The 17920-nt window shown below is 34.7% G+C and overlaps 2 protein-coding genes, 1 long non-coding RNA gene and 1 pseudogene across 4 annotated transcripts; all 4 read left to right on the top strand.

Annotated features, from left to right (window-relative positions):
- Nucleotides 1-592: 592 nt before the first annotated feature.
- Nucleotides 593-6568, top strand: LOC116146620 (probable disease resistance protein At1g15890). Its single transcript, XM_031432030.1, is given in 9 exon segments — nt 593-2242; nt 2516-4009; nt 4338-4403; nt 4606-4695; nt 4959-5030; nt 5163-5221; nt 5223-5445; nt 6067-6142; nt 6273-6568. Coding segments are annotated over 9 exon segments (3876 nt in total). The 3' UTR covers nt 6419-6568.
- A 1434-nt stretch (nt 6569-8002) lies between these two features.
- Nucleotides 8003-9332, top strand: LOC116146619 (annotated as a pseudogene).
- Nucleotides 9333-10783: 1451 nt separating this feature from the next.
- LOC116146634 lies at nt 10784-12349 on the top strand. 2 transcript variants are annotated; one of them, XR_004130535.1, is made up of 3 exons: nt 10784-11110; nt 11563-11631; nt 12092-12349. It is a non-coding gene; the product is annotated as an uncharacterized LOC116146634 (long non-coding RNA). The 2 variants fall into 2 exon arrangements; XR_004130534.1 differs by having other exon boundaries at nt 12089-12349.
- A 152-nt stretch (nt 12350-12501) lies between these two features.
- Nucleotides 12502-14213, top strand: LOC116146618 (ferrochelatase-2, chloroplastic-like; the record flags this gene model as incomplete). Its single annotated transcript, XM_031432029.1, is given in 5 exon segments — nt 12502-12636; nt 12786-12836; nt 12838-12939; nt 13146-13246; nt 13343-14213. Coding segments are annotated over 5 exon segments (705 nt in total), but the record flags the coding sequence as incomplete, so codon positions are not given.
- Nucleotides 14214-17920: the final 3707 nt, after the last annotated feature.

The following is a 17920-nucleotide window of genomic DNA, read 5'->3' as shown; positions in this document are numbered from 1 at the left end:
GGCGAAAGAAGGAGATAGAATCAAAGATGAAACTACCACTAATGAGGGTACGAAGGAATATATATATAGGGAATCAGATGCCATAAGAAGTGAAAGAGAGATCGAGTCATAGATCCCTGGATTCGGAGTAGCTCTTTTCGAACTCAAAAGCAACTGAGCTGAAGCAAGATTAGCTATCATTTCAACTAGAGATGCCATTGAGAGTAAAGAGTTCATTAGAAACATTCTATCACATAGACGAAAGAAGGAGATAGAATCAAAGATGGAACTACCACTAATGAGGGTGCGAACGAATATATATATATATATATATATATATATATATATATCTCTGTGTGTGTGTGTGTGTGTATGAGCTGTATAGATATATGAATTGATTTATTCCTTTATTGATTATCCCTTATTTTATTTTGTGAAACTGTAGATTAATTATCAAAAGTAAAGAATACAATTCACTTAAGACGACTTATAAATTGAGTCGTTCATGCATACTCTTGTTACATACAATTCACTTCTCCTTCCTACATTCTATCCATCATTAATCACCCTCAAATCAATTTCTCAACAATCAGAAACACCCAAAATCAGTAACATGGAAATTTTTACTTCAACTATTGGTTCGATTACCGAGAACATTTCCAACTGCCTGTTTGATGTAGCAGGCCGTCAAATTGGGTACCTACTTAACTACAACGACAACATTGAAGCATTAAGAAAGGACGCTCAGAGACTCGAGGCTACCAGAGGCAGCATACAACTGAAAATTGATGCTGCTAAAAGAAACAGAGAAATTATCTTACCTCATGTCCAAAATTGGATAGCAGAAGTTGATGATGTCTCCGCAGAAGTTGACAAGTTTTTGGAAGATGAAGTCAAAGCGAACAAAAGGTGCTTCAAAGGGTGGTGCATCGACCTCAGATCGCGTTATCGGTTCAGCAAGGCGGCAAAGCAGAAGATAGCGGTGATCACTCAGCTCCAAGAAGATGGAAAATTCCAAAACCCGTCTGAGCCTGCTCCTCCTCCTCCTCCGGGCATTATCTATCCGGCTGTGGGATTTTCTAGAATTTTCGATTCCGGAGAATCAATCAAGAATGAAGTTATGGAGGCCCTGAAAGATGATCAGGTTAGCATAATCGGAATATGTGGGATGGCGGGTGTGGGTAAGACAACACTAGTGAAAAAAATTGGCAAACAAGCCAAAGAAGAAAAATTGTATGATTCGGTTGTAAAGGTGGTTGTGTCCCAAACCCCGAGTATCGTGAATATTCAAATAGAAATTGCTTGCATGTTAGGATTGAGGTCATTATCTGATTATCCTGAATCAACAAGAGCAAATTTGCTATGGGGAAGAATTAAACAGGATAAGCAAATCCTCATAATATTGGATGACGTGTGGGCAAGAATTCAATTGGAGGAGATCGGTATTCCTTTCGGGAAAGACCATGGAGGCTGTAAGATTGTGCTTACCTGTCGAAGCAAAAATGTGTGCGATCAAATGGACTGTAACAGGACATTTGTTGTTGGAACTTTGTCGAAACAAGAGTCTTGGGAACTATTCAAGGAGCTTGTTGGAATGGATGTTGAAAATTCTACATTATGCTCAATGGCAAGAGAGATAGCAACTGAATGTGATGGCCTGCCGATTGCAATTGTTACCATAGCAAGAGCATTGAAGAACAAAGACAAGCATGTGTGGATCGATGTGGCACGACAACTCAAAACGTCTATCCCAACAGACATCCCAGGGTTGCAGGGAAGTGTGATTTCATCTTTGGAGTTGAGTATCAAATATCTAGAGAGTGAAGATGCAAAATCATTGTTCTTCTTCTGTAGCTTATTTCCAGAGGATTTCAAAATCTCAGTTACAGTTTTAGTAAGATATGGAGCTGGTTTGAGGTGGTTCAAAAATGTTGAGACAATGGAGGATGTTAGACACAGAGTACACGCTATTGTAAGTTTCCTTATCTCTTCTTTTCTCTTGATTCATGAAGAAGATGATTTTGATGGTGAGAAGTATGTTAAAATGCATGATGTTGTACTTAATGTTGCACGTATAATAGCACCTAAGTACAACCGAATATTCTTGGTGAAAGATGACGTTCGTTTGGAAGAGTGGCCAAAAAGAGATACATTGAAAAGTCTCACATGTATCTCATTGATTTCAAATAATATTAAAGCTGCACCTAATGGAATGGAATGCCCAAAGTTGCAGTCTTTGCTATTGCAAATGAATCCCAAATTGGTTCTCCCTAACAATTTCTTTCAAGGCATGAAAGATCTTAGAGTTCTAGACTTGAGTGAAACTCAACTATTGCCACTGCCCTAGTCACTTTCTTTGCTTGCAAATCTTAGAACATTATATCTTAATCGTTGCAAGTTGGGTAACTTATCTATCATTGGGCATCTAAGAAGCCTAGAAATTCTTAGTCTTCGTGATTCTAATATTACGGAGATACCCATCTCTTTTAGCCAATTAATTCATCTGAGGCTATTAGATTTGAACAAATGTCGATAGCTAACACAAATAGCACATGGCGTCATATCCGCTCTTTGTAAGTTAGAGGAGTTGTACATTTTAGAAAGTTTTAGTCTTTGGGATCTTGATGGAGATGGGAGGGATGGGAGAAGCAATGCCAAGCTTGCTGAATTACAATACTTGTCTAGACTAACTAGCTTGCAAATTCTTATCCCAAACCAGGATCTTTTGCCTGATAATGACATGCTGTTCAAAAAGTTATCAAACTTTACAATAATAATAGGTGCTCCAGAAATTAGCGACACAGAGTGGTTTTTGCATATTACAAGAAACTATTCACGGAAATTGATGATCTCATCTAATGAGGTTATGATTTCACGATTGCTTGATTGTCTTAAGAATTTGATAACTAAAAAAACAGAGTGTCTATATATCAACGGTTTACAAAACTTCTTTCTTGATCTTTTAGATAGAGGTCTCAATGAGTTGAAATGGTTAAAAATAGCTGATCAGACAGTATCATATCTCCTAAATACATTGGAAGGGGAATCAAACTTGACATTCCAAAACTTGGAGGAACTACTAATTTGGGACCATCCCAACTTGGTAGAAATATGTCATGGTGAACCCCCACTCCAGTCCTTCGAGAAGCTCAATTCTTTAAGTGTGGGTAAGTGCAATAGGTTGTCAAACATATTTCCCAGTTATTTGTTACATAGGTTTCAAAATCTAGAATCCGTTGAAGTATCTGAATGTGAATCGGTGGTATATATATTCGATTGTGAAGAGCTTAAGGTTGCAAATGGAGAAACAAAGCTACTCTCGTCATTAAAGGATCTGGAATTGAAAGTTTTGCCAGAGATGACGCATATATGGAAGGGTGACACTCGATACATAAACCTCTGCAACTTGAAGAGAATAAGTCTGCAAATATGCCCAAACTTAATTGAACTTTTTTCACCAGCTTCATTACATAGCCTTATTTGTTTGGAAGAAATAACGACATGGTCTTGTGACAATTTAGAGGAGATCTTCATCTTCAGGACGAAAGAAGAAGAGGAATATGAGGAAAATGGTATAGTACCATGGAGGAAAGATCACACCACAACCTCTCAAAGTTTGGGAAACTTGACTTCAATATGTATAGAGGATTGCTCTAAATTGAAAAACCTCTTCGCCCCATCCATAGTCAAGAACCTGGTGAAGCTTAGAAGACTTGAAATAGATAGATGCTCAACACTACATGAAATAATCACAAATGAGGAAGCATCAGCAGTACAAAGGATTGTGTTTCCTAATTTGTCCTCCTTGAGGCTTGTAAGTCTAGATAACATTGCTTGTTTTAGCTCGGGCTCATATTCCATTGAATTCCCAGCTTTGGAGTCACTTTGGTTTTGGGGATGTCCAAATATGAAGATCTTTGGTTATGGAGAGCAACTAACACCAAAGCTCAACAAAGTTTGGACAAATTATATTGATGGACGATGGATGGGTGACCTTAACTCTACAGTGCAACAATTGTTCATAGAAGAGGTATGTGAATTGATTAATTGTTCATAGTTAACAATTGAAAGTATTTTTACTATTTTGATAAAAAAATAAAATGAAACTTTAAATGCAAAATATTATTTTTCTTTTATCTGTGGATGATTGATGAATAATTTGGAAAACAGAGCATTAAATGGTTCTGAAAACATAAATCTAAATTGCCACTCAAAACTTCAAATTGTGTTTTAATCATTGAAAATGATTTGGTATCATAGTGCATAAGTTATGTTCAATTGCACAAATACTTAATAAGTTAAATCATGTTTAGTTGCTCAGATACATAAATTATCTAAAAATTTGATTTTTTTTGCAGGAGGAAACAAGGCAACTGGAGGAAAGATGGCAACAGTTACTCAACAATCTAAATGGTATTAATCATGTTTCACTAATTCAATAACTTTTCTAAGTAAAATGATTTTTCAAGTATAATATAAATATTAAGCATTCTCATTGGAATTTGAAATCTGTTCTTTTATTTTATGGGTAAGAAAGTCTACTACTTAATCTTTCTTATGAATAGTTTAATTGAGTATCACCATTTGTGTTTTCATTGCATTCAGTTTTCTGTTTTGCTTTTGCAGCTTTTTTCACTGGTAGATCATGATGATCTGGTTCTGAAAAATGAAGCAACAAAAATGATATTGCTGTTAACAAGAGGACAAAGCTTTCAAGTAAAATTGTTTTTTTTTTTTTTTCTTTTTTTTCTTTTTTTAAATAAAAGCAACTAAAAGGAGATTTTTGGCAAAGCACATACTGAGTGATTTTTGATAAAACTCTTTAACTGCATTTCTAACAAAATAAGTGCAACAATTGTTTTTTCTAACAAAATACGATGGATGGGCGGTTTTAACTCCAAAGTGCAACAAGTCTTACTATGACACACTAATATATAATATTTTATTTTATTTATTTATTTTTATGTTTTTTTTTGCAGGAAGAGGTTGCTGGTGATTATCTAGAGGAGGCAGAGGTTGCTGATGAGTTTGATAGTGACTTTGATGAAGAGGTGAGTGTGTTCTGTTTTATTGAGACATTCATCTGTTTTTCGGTGTTGTGCTTTTCGCAGATTTTGTATTTTTTGTCCTACACTATTAGAGTATCTTTATTATCTGATTTGACTCACACTTGTTGGTGTTAGGAACCTGAGCCAGATGAAGGAGGAGAAAATGATGCAGAAGAGAGGTATAGCCCCTCTTTGCAGCAGTAAATGATCTAAAATTCATTTTTTTTAACCATTTTCAAATGTTGAGTTTTCTCCTGAGGAATCAAAAATACCTTAACAGTCTACCACCCCTGAAAATCAAGACGTCCCTGATGATGCAGAAGGTGAGAGAGCTGTCAGAAAATCTACAAGAACTGCTGTGATCGTTAGGCAAGCTGAGAGAGATCCAATACGTGCAGATTTGCAAGCAACAATGAAGGTCAGTTTGGGGTGTTGAGGCTTATTGCTTTTAGATGGTATAAATTCACTTGCTTTAACACATTGCTGTTGGAAATGTTCTGGGAAAATTAAGTTGGCTTATTGTAGGATCATATATTTCGATTAGGCATGGGCTGTAAACCAAGGGAATTGCTACCCTGAAGGCCCCAAATCCTGGAATATTTCCTAGGTGTCTAGATGATTTCTTTTTCTTTTTCGTTGATACCAAAAAATTCTTTGAATTTTCCTAGTTGTTCAGTAAGTTCTACACTAGGGGTTACTCGTGTAACCTAAAATCTTGATAGCCAAGTAACTTGTTTATTGTCCCAAAAGGTTGCCCCATGAACCCTTGACCTCTTGGTTGAAACTAAGGGCTTATGCCACTCAGTTCAATCCATGGGGTTAGGTTTCTAGTTGCTTACATTAAGGTATCTTGTATAGTTACATTATTGGGCCCTTGATTTCTTTAGTGTTTCTACGATTATGGTTCTAGTGCCACGTTTGTCTATCTACAATACCAGGAAGAGACTCTCTGTACACAATGTTGTCACAGTGTGCAATTTGTGATCCTATAAGTTGAGATGAATGTTTATCCAGTCTTTTATATCTTTTCTATCTTTAGCCAATAAAAAGGAAAAAGGAAGGAGAGGAGAAGAGGATGGCCCAAGAAGAGATGCTTCTGGAAGCAGCTCAGACAGGTTAGGCTATAGCATTACATGGTATATAATATCATCTCATGAATTTCTGCAAAGTTATTAATATACATGAAGTTATGGACGATTTCCTTATATGAGCTCAACTTTAATGGTGTGAACTGTAATTTTATAGAGATTATGAACTTGAGGAACTTAGAACGTGTTTTAGCGAGGGAGGAAGAGGATAAGAAAAGAGCAATAGTGCACAAAGCTGTCCATAGTGACCCACAGATGCGGTATTTGTCAAAGGATGGGCAGCATTCTCCGATTTGTTATTGATCTGAGTTCTTCACTTGAAAAGTGATCTCCAACTATAGATTGTACACCGTTGTCAGTATTGAAAGCGTTTTATACTTATTTATAAATTTCTCGCACAGGTTATTCATATCTGGAATTCAGTAAAGGCGCATCCTTTCAGTCACACATCTGTTCCTTGTAAGTTCATCGTATCTAAAGTGGTTGCAAGCTAAATTTTGGTAAAAATGTGGTGTGGCATCCACTGAAAATGTTAACTGTCCGTGATCCAATTTTCTTCTAGTATGCTTTTTTCAATTATTCAATTATGTGGCCTTCTGAAGTTGCTATAAATATACAGACCCCGCATGAATTAATGTTTCCCTCCAAAGGGTTGCAGCTTCCTAGGATGCGCTGTAGGATATAATCATTGCAGATTTTAAGTGGATAGAAAATGCAATAGCATGTAAAGTGCCAATTTATTATTTTAAAAGAAACATGTGTAAAATCTGATTTTATAATATTCACCTATTTTTCAGGATCTCTTTGTGTACACTGAATTACTTTACCAAAAATAAAATTAAAATTCCATTCTTTGCTACATTATTTTTATTCATGGAAACCAAATGCATAGATTTCTGAAGTTACCGTTAATGTTCCATGATCAACACATAGTTTGCAAAAGAAGAGCTTGGAATGGCTGACCTGAATTTTTATTCTTTTATTTTCCAATTTGGTTTTGTGAAATGTATTTGCCATAATTTGTATTTTGTAGGCCTGATGTTCTTTGGTGCAGTGATGATTTGCTTGATTGCTTAGTAAGTGATGCTCTGATTTTGTTCTTTGATATCTCTTTCGATCCAGGAAGGTGTCTGTGCAGTGACCAGATTGCCTGCCAAGTGAGTTATTATGGCATTTGTCTAAAACCTTGCTGGCAACTTAGAAATGCATGTTTTGGAATTAACTCATGTTTTAAGCAGTTCCGGTTTGTGGTGTACAGTTTTTTGTTTGATTCTCGGCTTATGGAATTCTTATTGTAGTTATCTATGTGATGTTACATGTAATGAAAGCTGTGCCAGTATGCCTGCTGTTAGAGGTAAAATTCACAAGTTATGATTGTATGATGTAATACTTGAGTGGTAATTGGAGAGACTAAAATAATGATTTTGCAGGTGACTAATTTGTCGATGATGAAATTGAAGAGGATGAGCTGTTTTGGAATCAGGATGCTCTTAAGGGGTAGTAGCTTATGCATTATTAAACTATTCTCATTCGAATTTGAAATTCTTTTAATTTTGGATAAGAATCTTTCTACGAGTAGTTTAATTGAGTATCACCATTTGTATTTTCTTTGCATTCAGTTTTCTGTTGTGCTTTTGCAACTTTTTTCATTGGTAGGTCATGATGATTGGTTCTGAAAATTAAGCAACAAAATTGACTTTGTTGTTAACAAGTGGGTTGCTTATAAGAACTGGTTGGAGTGTGTTTGGGAATGCTTCTCGAAGAAGCTTCACGTTGAATTTTTTTTTTTTTTTTCGATAAAAGCAGCTAAAAAGAGATTTTTGGCAAAACACTTACCAAGAGATTTTTGATAAAATTCTTTAACTGCATTTCTAACAAATACTATGGATGGGTGACCTTAACTCCACAGTGCAACAATTGTTCATGAATAGGTGTGTGAATTTTGATTAATTGTGCAAAACATTATTTTTTTTCTTTTATCAGTGTATGATTGATGCATAATTTGGAAAATTTCGGGAAAACGAGCATTGGTCAGAGTTTGTTTTTAGACTATATAAATCAGAATTGCGTTTCAAAACTTGAAATTTTGTATATCTAAACCATTTTTGAGTGAGAAAATATGTCAGGGAAGATGCATATCTATCAAGGATGCTGGTTCCAATACGGTCCTGGTATCAACGAGAGTTACATTAAGTTATGGCTGACTTGATTCAGAAAGAGTTGGAGAAATTCTCAAACCCTGAGGAGGTGCATTTATTAGAGTCTCTTCTTGTATGGTTTTTGAAGCAAAATCAGGTATATATTAAAATTACTTGCGGGTTATGGTCATTTACGAGATAACTCTACAACTTGTCTTGACTTCTATATGTGGAAACTAGGTAATGATTTCTCAGGGCCAGCATACAGTCAGTTATGTTGAGAATGCCGTGATCCATACAACGATCAGATGGAGGAGTGCATCTACCTAATCATGCAGAGCTTGAAGAACAGAGAGTTGGCAAGGATCATACTCTGGCATACCAGGTTCGACTGTGAAACAATTTCATAAATTTTAGCTTCCATCTTTCTTGTCTTCTTAATTTGAGGACTGTTGGAGCTGCTTCTCCAACTTCTCCATCACCGTTTTTGTTTCCCCCTTATCATTAGGTTGGGCACTATAATGGTTGGTTGTAAATTGTTGGAATTTTCATTTCTTTCCTTCTTTCTTTTGTAGAGTCGAGTTGGGCGGTACAATGGCTGAAGCCCTACACTGATGAGTTGTTGAGCTAGGCCAGGAGGTGTTAAGAGTCTCCTGGTGATTCCCGTCAGGTACAGACCAGTTACTAAAATAGCAATTTGTGTGATGATAGAGACTAAATTGTAATCTACAGGTAATTAATTGTAGTCTTTATGCTGCAGCTTTTTGAGTGAACATAGAAACTCTTGAAGAGATTGACATGGAGTACAGGGAGTTGGCTCTTGAATCGGCATTCAAAATTGGAGACGTATACCTGCCCTGAACTGAACCTCTTCCTTCATCAAGATTCGGCAGATGCAGTATAGAAGCCTTACCTGCAGCAACGCCATATCTTCCTCAAGGAAGATCTCTGATGAAGACGACAATGACTTCATAGATATGCTATCAAAATGTTCTCGGTTCTCTTTAGCATTCGTTTTGCTGTTGTCACCAAAAATGATTATTGCATTCAAGAATAATCCTTCAAAGGCGGTAGAGTAAAACATCTAATGGAGCTGTTTCAAATATTGAACACATGTATTCCAGCATAACAAGGACAGTGAGACATGGTGGTATTATGCTAGAAAATGACATATCTCGAGACCGGCATAAGAGGAGCTATGTCAGTGAAGCCTCAAGATGTGAACATATAGGAACTAAATTTGTGCCGGTTATAATGTTGGTGGATTAGTCCAAAGTGTATATGAGGAAGATTGAAGTTCAGTATTGAAGCTTGAAGATCTGAACAGAGTTATGGGTTATTGTCTATGAAGTTCTGCTGTGTTGTTGTATGTTGTTACTGCTGCTGCTTATTCAAGGAGCTGTTGCACTAGTCTAAGGATTGCTTGATCTTGTGATTTGCTGATACTGGGTTCGTCAGCATTTCAGTAGATGTTAGCATTTTGTGTACAGTCAATTGTATCAGCAAATCTTTTCTTGATAAAATTTTATTTGTTTATATTCTCCTATGCGCATACCTTGATTAAATTAACAGATGGGACCACTCGGGGAAGCAAAGAAGAAGGATTACCTGAAAATACTTCAACTGAGACTTGGTTGTGCAGTACTTATTGGTATGAATTATGTTCACCAATATTTATCCAAATTTTCTATGATTAAAATGAAAATATATTATTGCCAATTGGAGTTTATTGATATTGTGGTGTAGAGGAAGGAGAAAGTATAACGAGCAAAGCGCAAAAGGAGATGATGTTTAATTAATTTCTTCACGTCTAAGTTATGCAAGAGCTTGGGGATGTCTATATAACAACTCATTTCAATTGTAGATAAATGAAGGAAGTTTGATTGTTGTAAATAGTTATACTCTTTGAACAATATTTGGATGTAAAAAAAAAATACTTTTTCCTTCTTTAGTTGTTTGATTGATGATCGTTTTATTTGGATCCCTTACCATGATCACAACATATACAGTGTGTTTAGATTCATGTCAGAAAATTGTAACAGAAAATTCAGGGGAAATACAAAGCACGGAATGGTTGAACAAAGAGATCAAATCCATTGTTCGGAAAAGTAGACAAGCTGAAGAGGAAATGAGATTTTCTGAAAGGTATATACATACCAACTTTATACTTTTTGGTCTAATACTAGATTATTTATTTCTCATCAATATCACATTGATTAATCTGATTAATTTTGCGGGTTGAAGAGCGAATAACTCATTTCTAAATATCTGATTAGTTTTGCAGGCAGGATGGCAAGGAATAAATGGAGAGGTTTAAGGTATTAATCATGTTTTAATAATTCATTCTCACCCTGATTTAACTAAAACATTCTTCTTCAATTTTTTGTGCTTATAATTAAAATACATATTTTAGTTAACAAAACATAGGGGTAAAATTGATGGTAACGACAAACTTATGGGGACAGATATATCTTTAAAACCTAAAGGGTGAATACGAAAGTAGTTAGATTCCGGGGTCTTTAATATTTTCCCGAACAAACCTCTTGCAAAATCTCCACTGTTTCTCAGTAACCAAACAGCTTCTCTTTTCCCTCTCGCTCTCCTTTCTCGATCTTTCTTCTTCCTCATTTGATCTACGATTCGTTAGTTTCCGCCGTAATTCGTTGAAGATTCGACTAGAACACCTATAAATTTTCATCTGCAAGCGACAATCGAGGCGCTTAATATTTATTTCCCGAAAGAACTGAAAAAGAATTTCTGTAGAAGCCGCAGCGGAGGCAATGGAAGAAACCTCTAACAAAGAAGATGCTCCTGTCGCTTTTCTCGACCGCGCCTCTCGAGCAACAAGAGGAAAAAGGTTAGTTTCTTGTAATTTCTTCTTCGTTGTTTATGTTATGGTAATGCGAAACGACGACGCTGTAACGGTAGTGTTACCGGAATCCGAGGGTTGGAAATTTTGTTTTTTAAAAGATAAGTTACTGTACTGGAATGAGACAGTTTGGGACGGTGGCTTGTTGGACTTGTAATGAAAGTATTACTATGTGATAAGAAATAAAATCTGATAATCTAAATGAAAGTACAGTTTTATTTCTTTGAACAAATAGTTTTATATCACTTTTAATTTGTAACATTTACGCGTAGTTTAAACATTTAACAAAGTCAATCATGTCTCGGATTGTGTAATGTATGTGATGTTACATGTGATGAAAGCTGTGCCAGTACTATGTAGTGGTAAAATTCACAAGTTATGATTGTATTGATGTAATAGTTGAGTGGGAATTGGAGAGACTAAAATGAATTATTTTGCAGGATGACTAAGTTGCACGATGATGAAATTGAAGAGGATGAGCTGTTATGGAATCAGGATGCTCTTAAGAGGTAGTATATTATGCATTATTCAAAGTATTCTCATTCGAATTTGAAATCTGTTCTTTTATTTTGTGGATAAAAAAGTCACCACTTAATCTTTCTTATGAATAGTTTAATTGAGTGTCACCATTTGTATTTTCCTTGCATTTATTTTTCTGTTGTGCTTTTGCAACTTTTTTCATTGGTAGATCATGATGATATGGTTCTGAAAATTAAGCAACAAAAATGATATTGCTGTTAACAAGTGGATTGCTTATATTGAATGTGGTTGGAGTGTGTTTGGGAGTGCTTCTCTAGAAGAAGCTTTCAAGTAAAATTGTTTTTGGATAAAATTCTTTAATTGTTTTGGGATTTCTTCTTCTTCTTTTTCTAAATTTTTTATTAGAAAATCTGTGCTCTGTTTTTCTTTTTTTGTCCCTCAATTTTTTCTGCAATATTGTGTACTTGTATTTTGAAAAACTTGTAGCAGGCACATGCACTTAAAATGGTTCTGGAAGCAAAGAACTTACCTGTCAATGTCTATGTTGGAATGAGGTACTGGTACCCGTTCACAGAAGAGGCAGTGCAGCAGGTAGGTTTTAAACTTTTCACTTTAGTAACATGGGGTACTTTTTGCCTCACGTTGAACTGCCATGGGATCTATGAGCTCTTTTCCTTTTCTTTTGTTAAATGTGGACTTATTGACACAATAAGAGAGACAGAATTACAAGGCTCGTTGTGTTGCCGCTTTATCCACAGTTCTCTATCTCTACAACCAGGTCAAGCATCCGTGTTCTCGAGAGAATATTTAGGTGCTGCTTTTTTTTCAGTATATTCCCTAATTTCTTGCCCGTAGTAAATCAATTTTGTATATCATAAACCATTTTTGAGTGAGAATAATATGTCAGGGAAGCTGCATATCTATCAAGGATGCCTGTTTCTATCATACGGTCCTGGTATCAACGAGAAGGTTATATTAAGTCTATGGCTGACTTGATTCAGAAAGAGTTGGAGAAATTCTCAAACCCTGAGGAGGTGCATTTAATTAGAGTCTCTTCTTCTATATGGTTCTTTTGAAGCATAAAATCAGGATATATATTAAAATTTGACTTGCCTGGGTTATGGTCATTTGACGAGATTAGCTCTCTACAACTTGTCTTTGACTTCTATATGTGGAACTACAGGTAATGATATTCTTCAGTGCCCACGGGGTACCAGTCAGTTATGTTGAGAATGAGGGGTGATCCATACAAAGATCAGATGGAGGAGTGCATCTACCTAATCATGCAGAACTTGAAGAACAGAGGAGTTGGCAATGATCATACTCTGGCATACCAGGTTCGACTGTGAAACCCGATTTCATAAATTTTAGCTTCCATCTTTCTTGTCTTCCCTTAATTATGAGGACTGTCTGGAGCTGCTGTCTACCAACTTTCTCCATCACCGATTTTTGTTTCCCCCTTATCATTAGGTTGGGCACTATAATGTTTTGGTTGGTTAAACTGTTAGAATTTTCATTTCTTTCCCCTTCTTTTCTTTTGTAGAGCCGAGTTGGACCGGTACAGTGGCTGAAGCCCTACACTGATGAAGTTCTTGTTGAGCTAGGCCAGAGAGGTGTTAAGAGTCTCCTGGTGATTCCCGTCAGGTACTTGACCAGTTACTAATATAGCAAATTTGTGTGTATATGAGCACTAAATATGTAATCTACAGAGTTAAATTAATTGTAGTCTTTACGCTGCAGCTTTGTGAGTGAACACATAGAAACTCTTGAAGAGATTGACATGGAGTACAGGGAGTTGGCTCTTGAATCTGGCATTCAAAATTGGAGACGTGTACCTGCCCTGAACTGAACCTCTTCCTTCATCACGGATCTGGCAGATGCAGTACTAGAAGCCTTACCTGCAGCAACTGCCATATCTTCCTCAAGGAAGATCTCCGATGAAGACGACAATGACTTAATGAGAAATGATATCAAAATGTTCTTCGGTTCTATCTTAGCATTCGTTTTGCTGTTGTCACCAAAAATGATTCTTGCATTCAAGAATAATCTCCTTTAAAGGCGATTAAGAGTAAAACATGTAATGGAGCTGTTTCAAATATTGAACACATGTATGCCAGGATAATGAGGATATGTGAAACTAGTGGTATTATGCTAGCATAATAAGGACGTATCTCAGGACTTGCATAACGAAGAGCTATGTCGATGAAGCCTCAAGATGCTGAACATATAGGAACTACAAATTTCTTGCCGGATATAATATTGGTGGATTAGTCCAAAGTGTATATTGAGGAGATTGAAGTTGAGTATTGAAGCTTGAAGATCTGAAGAGAGTTATTTGGTTTATTGTCTATTGAAGTTCCGCTGCTGCTGAATTGCTGGTGCTGAAACTGTAAGCACAGTTTAGCTTGAGGGGGGCTGTTAAGGAATGTTGCATTCAGCATCTGTTTTATGTTTGCAACTCAAAACGCTGCCGCTTTACTGTTGAAGATGCTGCTTGAATCAAGTCAAAAACGACATCATTTTGATTTCTTTGAGTTTGTCATAAAAACAGTTATTGTTCATTGACTGTGGTTGATTGATTCTGTTGACGTTAATAAAAATTCTTGCTCAATTCTTCTCTCAAAACTCTCTCAATCCCTAAAGTTCACAATATATATTTAAACACCTAAAAAAGTTGTAAGAGTGAATATTTGAAATCACAAACGAAAATGAATTAAACTTTTGAGAGGGAACTCAGAGACTAAGTATATACCTAAAATAATAGTTCACTGAAAAGGTATTTTGAAAATCAATTTGATACTCAAAGTTTGAAAACCATGTACTGTATTATGCCCGAGCCACCTGGATTGAAAACAAAAAAATTGGAGAACTTAAAAACTAACAATATGGTTGCACATTCATGGTAAATTATTAAGACAATAGAAGGTGTGGAATTGTATTTACATATGTTGATGCATGATGTATTTACCTATGGTGGCAGTACTGAACCATTGCTTTACAACAAGAGAACCACGAGGAAGAAGAGAAAAGAGTCGTTATTTTGTGTTATATCTATTTTTTAGTGCTCTTCGACAAGTTCACATCATTAATATTAGACAATTTGTGGCATATGATAGTCCAAGCAGATGGTTTAAGAGTGATGACACGTAATAATCAATGTTGGCATATATATTCAGGATATTTCTTGGAAAAATTAAATGGATCAAAATTCAAGAGACAATACTTTATTGAAGAAACTACTTGTTTGAAGAAATTTGCTCATGTAGAACTGTGATGAATCTCAGTTTCTGTAATTGATATAATGATCTTTTTATCAGGATCCTTCACCATGTTCACAAAATGGGACGCCTTTTTATCAGGATCTTTCTTCAGTTGTTTGATTCATGATAGTTTTATTAGGATCCTTACCATAATCACAACATAAATAGTTTGGTTAGATTCATGTCAGAAAATTGTAATGGAAGATTCATGGGAAAACATAGCATGTAATGGTAGAACAAAGAGATCGAATGCAATATTCGGAAAAAGCAAACAGGCTGAAGGGGAAATGAGATTTTCTTAGAAAGGAATATATACTAACTTTACACTTGTTGGTGCAATATTGGATTATTTAAGATTTCTCATTGCAAATTTTATTATTTATGTCTCATCAATATCAGAAACCGGTGGGAAATTTCAGTCCAACTTGGTGGCAGGCCGCCGTAAGTTAACATAGGAACTCGACACAGTTATTGGCAAATTTGGGTATCGAAATCCCCTCAGACTAATGCCTTTCAATTTGAGATACTTACACAATTATTTGTTTGTTGAACATAAGATATTAAATTGAATATTAAGAAAAAAAATATTTGGTTGATACTTTTCAAATTATACTACTCTTTGGGCACAAGTTAGGTAAAAAATTTAATTCATAAACTACCTATTTAATTTATTTGAATATGGATAGTGCAGGGGCGACCATTACTATAAAATAAAAATGATGAATGAAATGGACTCCAGATTGGATCAATTTTATTACATTCAGAAGGAAGTTGAATGCTTGATGTATGAAGGCAGCTTATGCATTTCTCCTATCCCAGAACAAAGACCTACCATGTCTAAGGTTATTTCCTAATTAGCCCTAAATACTTTTATTTCAATTATTTAAAATATTATTATATATAATTTTCCTGTTTTATTTTGAATGAGTACTTTTGTTGCTCAGGTACCTCAAATATTGGAAGCAGATATAGTCGGTGATCATTATTTTGAGTGTTTGATCCAAAATCCATTACTCTGGTTCAATAAACCTTCTGTTTCTTATTCTATAGATTGCAAGTTCTATTGACCAGAAATTGATATTGCAAAATGACCGAACCACAAATCAATTCCTTTGTCAACATTGTTTTATCCATGTTAGCATTGTGGATTATGGCGACTGTTAAGCTCCATTCATAAAGCTGGTAAATTAAAAAAGCAAAGTTTTCCAACCGTTAATAGAGATTTTTCCATTGGTAACAAAGTAATACTCTTATTAAATCTCTTTTCTCAAAATTTTCAAACTTACAGATTTTGAATTAACCCCTCCAACCTTGTTTTGAATAAGATAATAATAAATGTTGAGATCTTGTCTTACACAATTTTATGAAACCTAAAGCTCTAAAATTAGCTACTGAAATGTCTACCCCATGAATATGCTATTTTCTTTATTATCAATTCTTACAACTAATAAATAGTAGAATTTTTCTGTTAGCTGGTACTGACATATACCATTAAGTACTTGTCTCTAGTTTGCTCACCTGTAATAAAAACATATATAGGAAACAACATGAAGAAAATAAAACATAGCAGTACTCTTCTCGTCTACAATTAATTTTTCACCAATCTAAGTTAAGGTTATCATGGAAACATGAGGAGAAGACTATAATACTTTTTTCGGTGGGTTGAATAATAGCTAAACCATCTTTAACTTGAGGCTTATAAAAAACTTGGTTCATATTTATACACAGTTTTATGTTTCTCATGAATGATATTTATTATCTATGTGATAGTTTTATAGATGTGATGCAATTTTTTTTCTTGATAATTAATAACTAATTACATAATACACATAAGTGATAGCGTTAACTTGAATGATATTTATTATCTATGTGATAATATGTTTAACTTGAAAAAATAAAATAGCATGCCATATTGTTCAAGAACATTGAGAAGGAATAATAATGTAAAAATGTGTTTTCAGTAAACAAAATTGTTCGTAGTGTTAGAAAGCTGCAGATATATATAAGAACTTTCTAGGTCCAGGACTACAGCTATTGGTTTACAATTAAAATTTGCATATGCAAATATTAATAACTTCATATTTTCATATAACTTGTTGCAGTAATATGGGTGAAGAGTCTAAGATTTTAGTGAGTTAGTAATCATAATTTATATACAAATAAGATTTTTCGTTAGTATTGGAAACGGGCTTCTGTCTATCAGGGCTTCATCCAACCTAAAAACACGAATTCATCAGCCATAACAATGGTGTATATCAATGCATGTTTTACCCTTACATGTGTTGACCATTTTCATCTATAACTTGATTTGATGCATTTTTTTCCACCTAAAACTGAAAATCGGTCACGTACCAAAATTTCTTTTTGGAATCTAAAACTCAAAAAGTGTTTTAAGTTTCCTCCAATAACTCACAACAATCTTTAAATGATATCAATAACATCAATGCTTTAAAAATTATACTCTTTCGTTCTAGTATTTGGCATTGGGGATGGTATTAGAACAAATAAATACATGCATAACATGATCTTAGAATGAGATTATATTTTACATGTCATCCTCCCCTTGTGACTCTTAAATTCCATTCAGAAAATTGACATTTTCTGTTTCTAACTACTATTACAGTAACTGAACAAAGTTTTTCAGCCATTTGATGAAGATTTTTCTGTTTAAATCATCCCCAATCTAGGTAGCATGAGGTAAATAATACGCTTATTAAATTTTTTCTGTTTTACATAAAAATTTTCGACTTCAAAATTGTTTAGAATTCAAAGGAATTTTACTAGGGATGGCAATGTGGGTAAAATTATTTTGCATTCCATGAATCTGTTGTTTTATACTCTTTTTTATTATTATTATTATTAATTACCTTGGAATTGTATCATCATTATTTTGTTGTGTTTATAATTTTTTTTTTTTTTTTTTATAATTCTTAAACTTATATTATACAACGAGGTTATTGTTAGTCTCATACCGATTAAACATGTTTAAGCCTACTGATTTATAAGAGGGTTTATCTTCTTATTAAAAAATGTCTTATTAAGTGAGGAGTCAAACTCA

The sequence above is a fragment of the Pistacia vera genome, unplaced genomic scaffold (assembly GCF_008641045.1).
Source record: "Pistacia vera cultivar Batoury unplaced genomic scaffold, PisVer_v2 Contig48, whole genome shotgun sequence".
NCBI lineage: Eukaryota > Viridiplantae > Streptophyta > Magnoliopsida > Sapindales > Anacardiaceae > Pistacia > Pistacia vera.
Note: the sequence above shows the minus strand (reverse complement) of the source record. Positions and strands in the feature narration are given on the sequence as shown.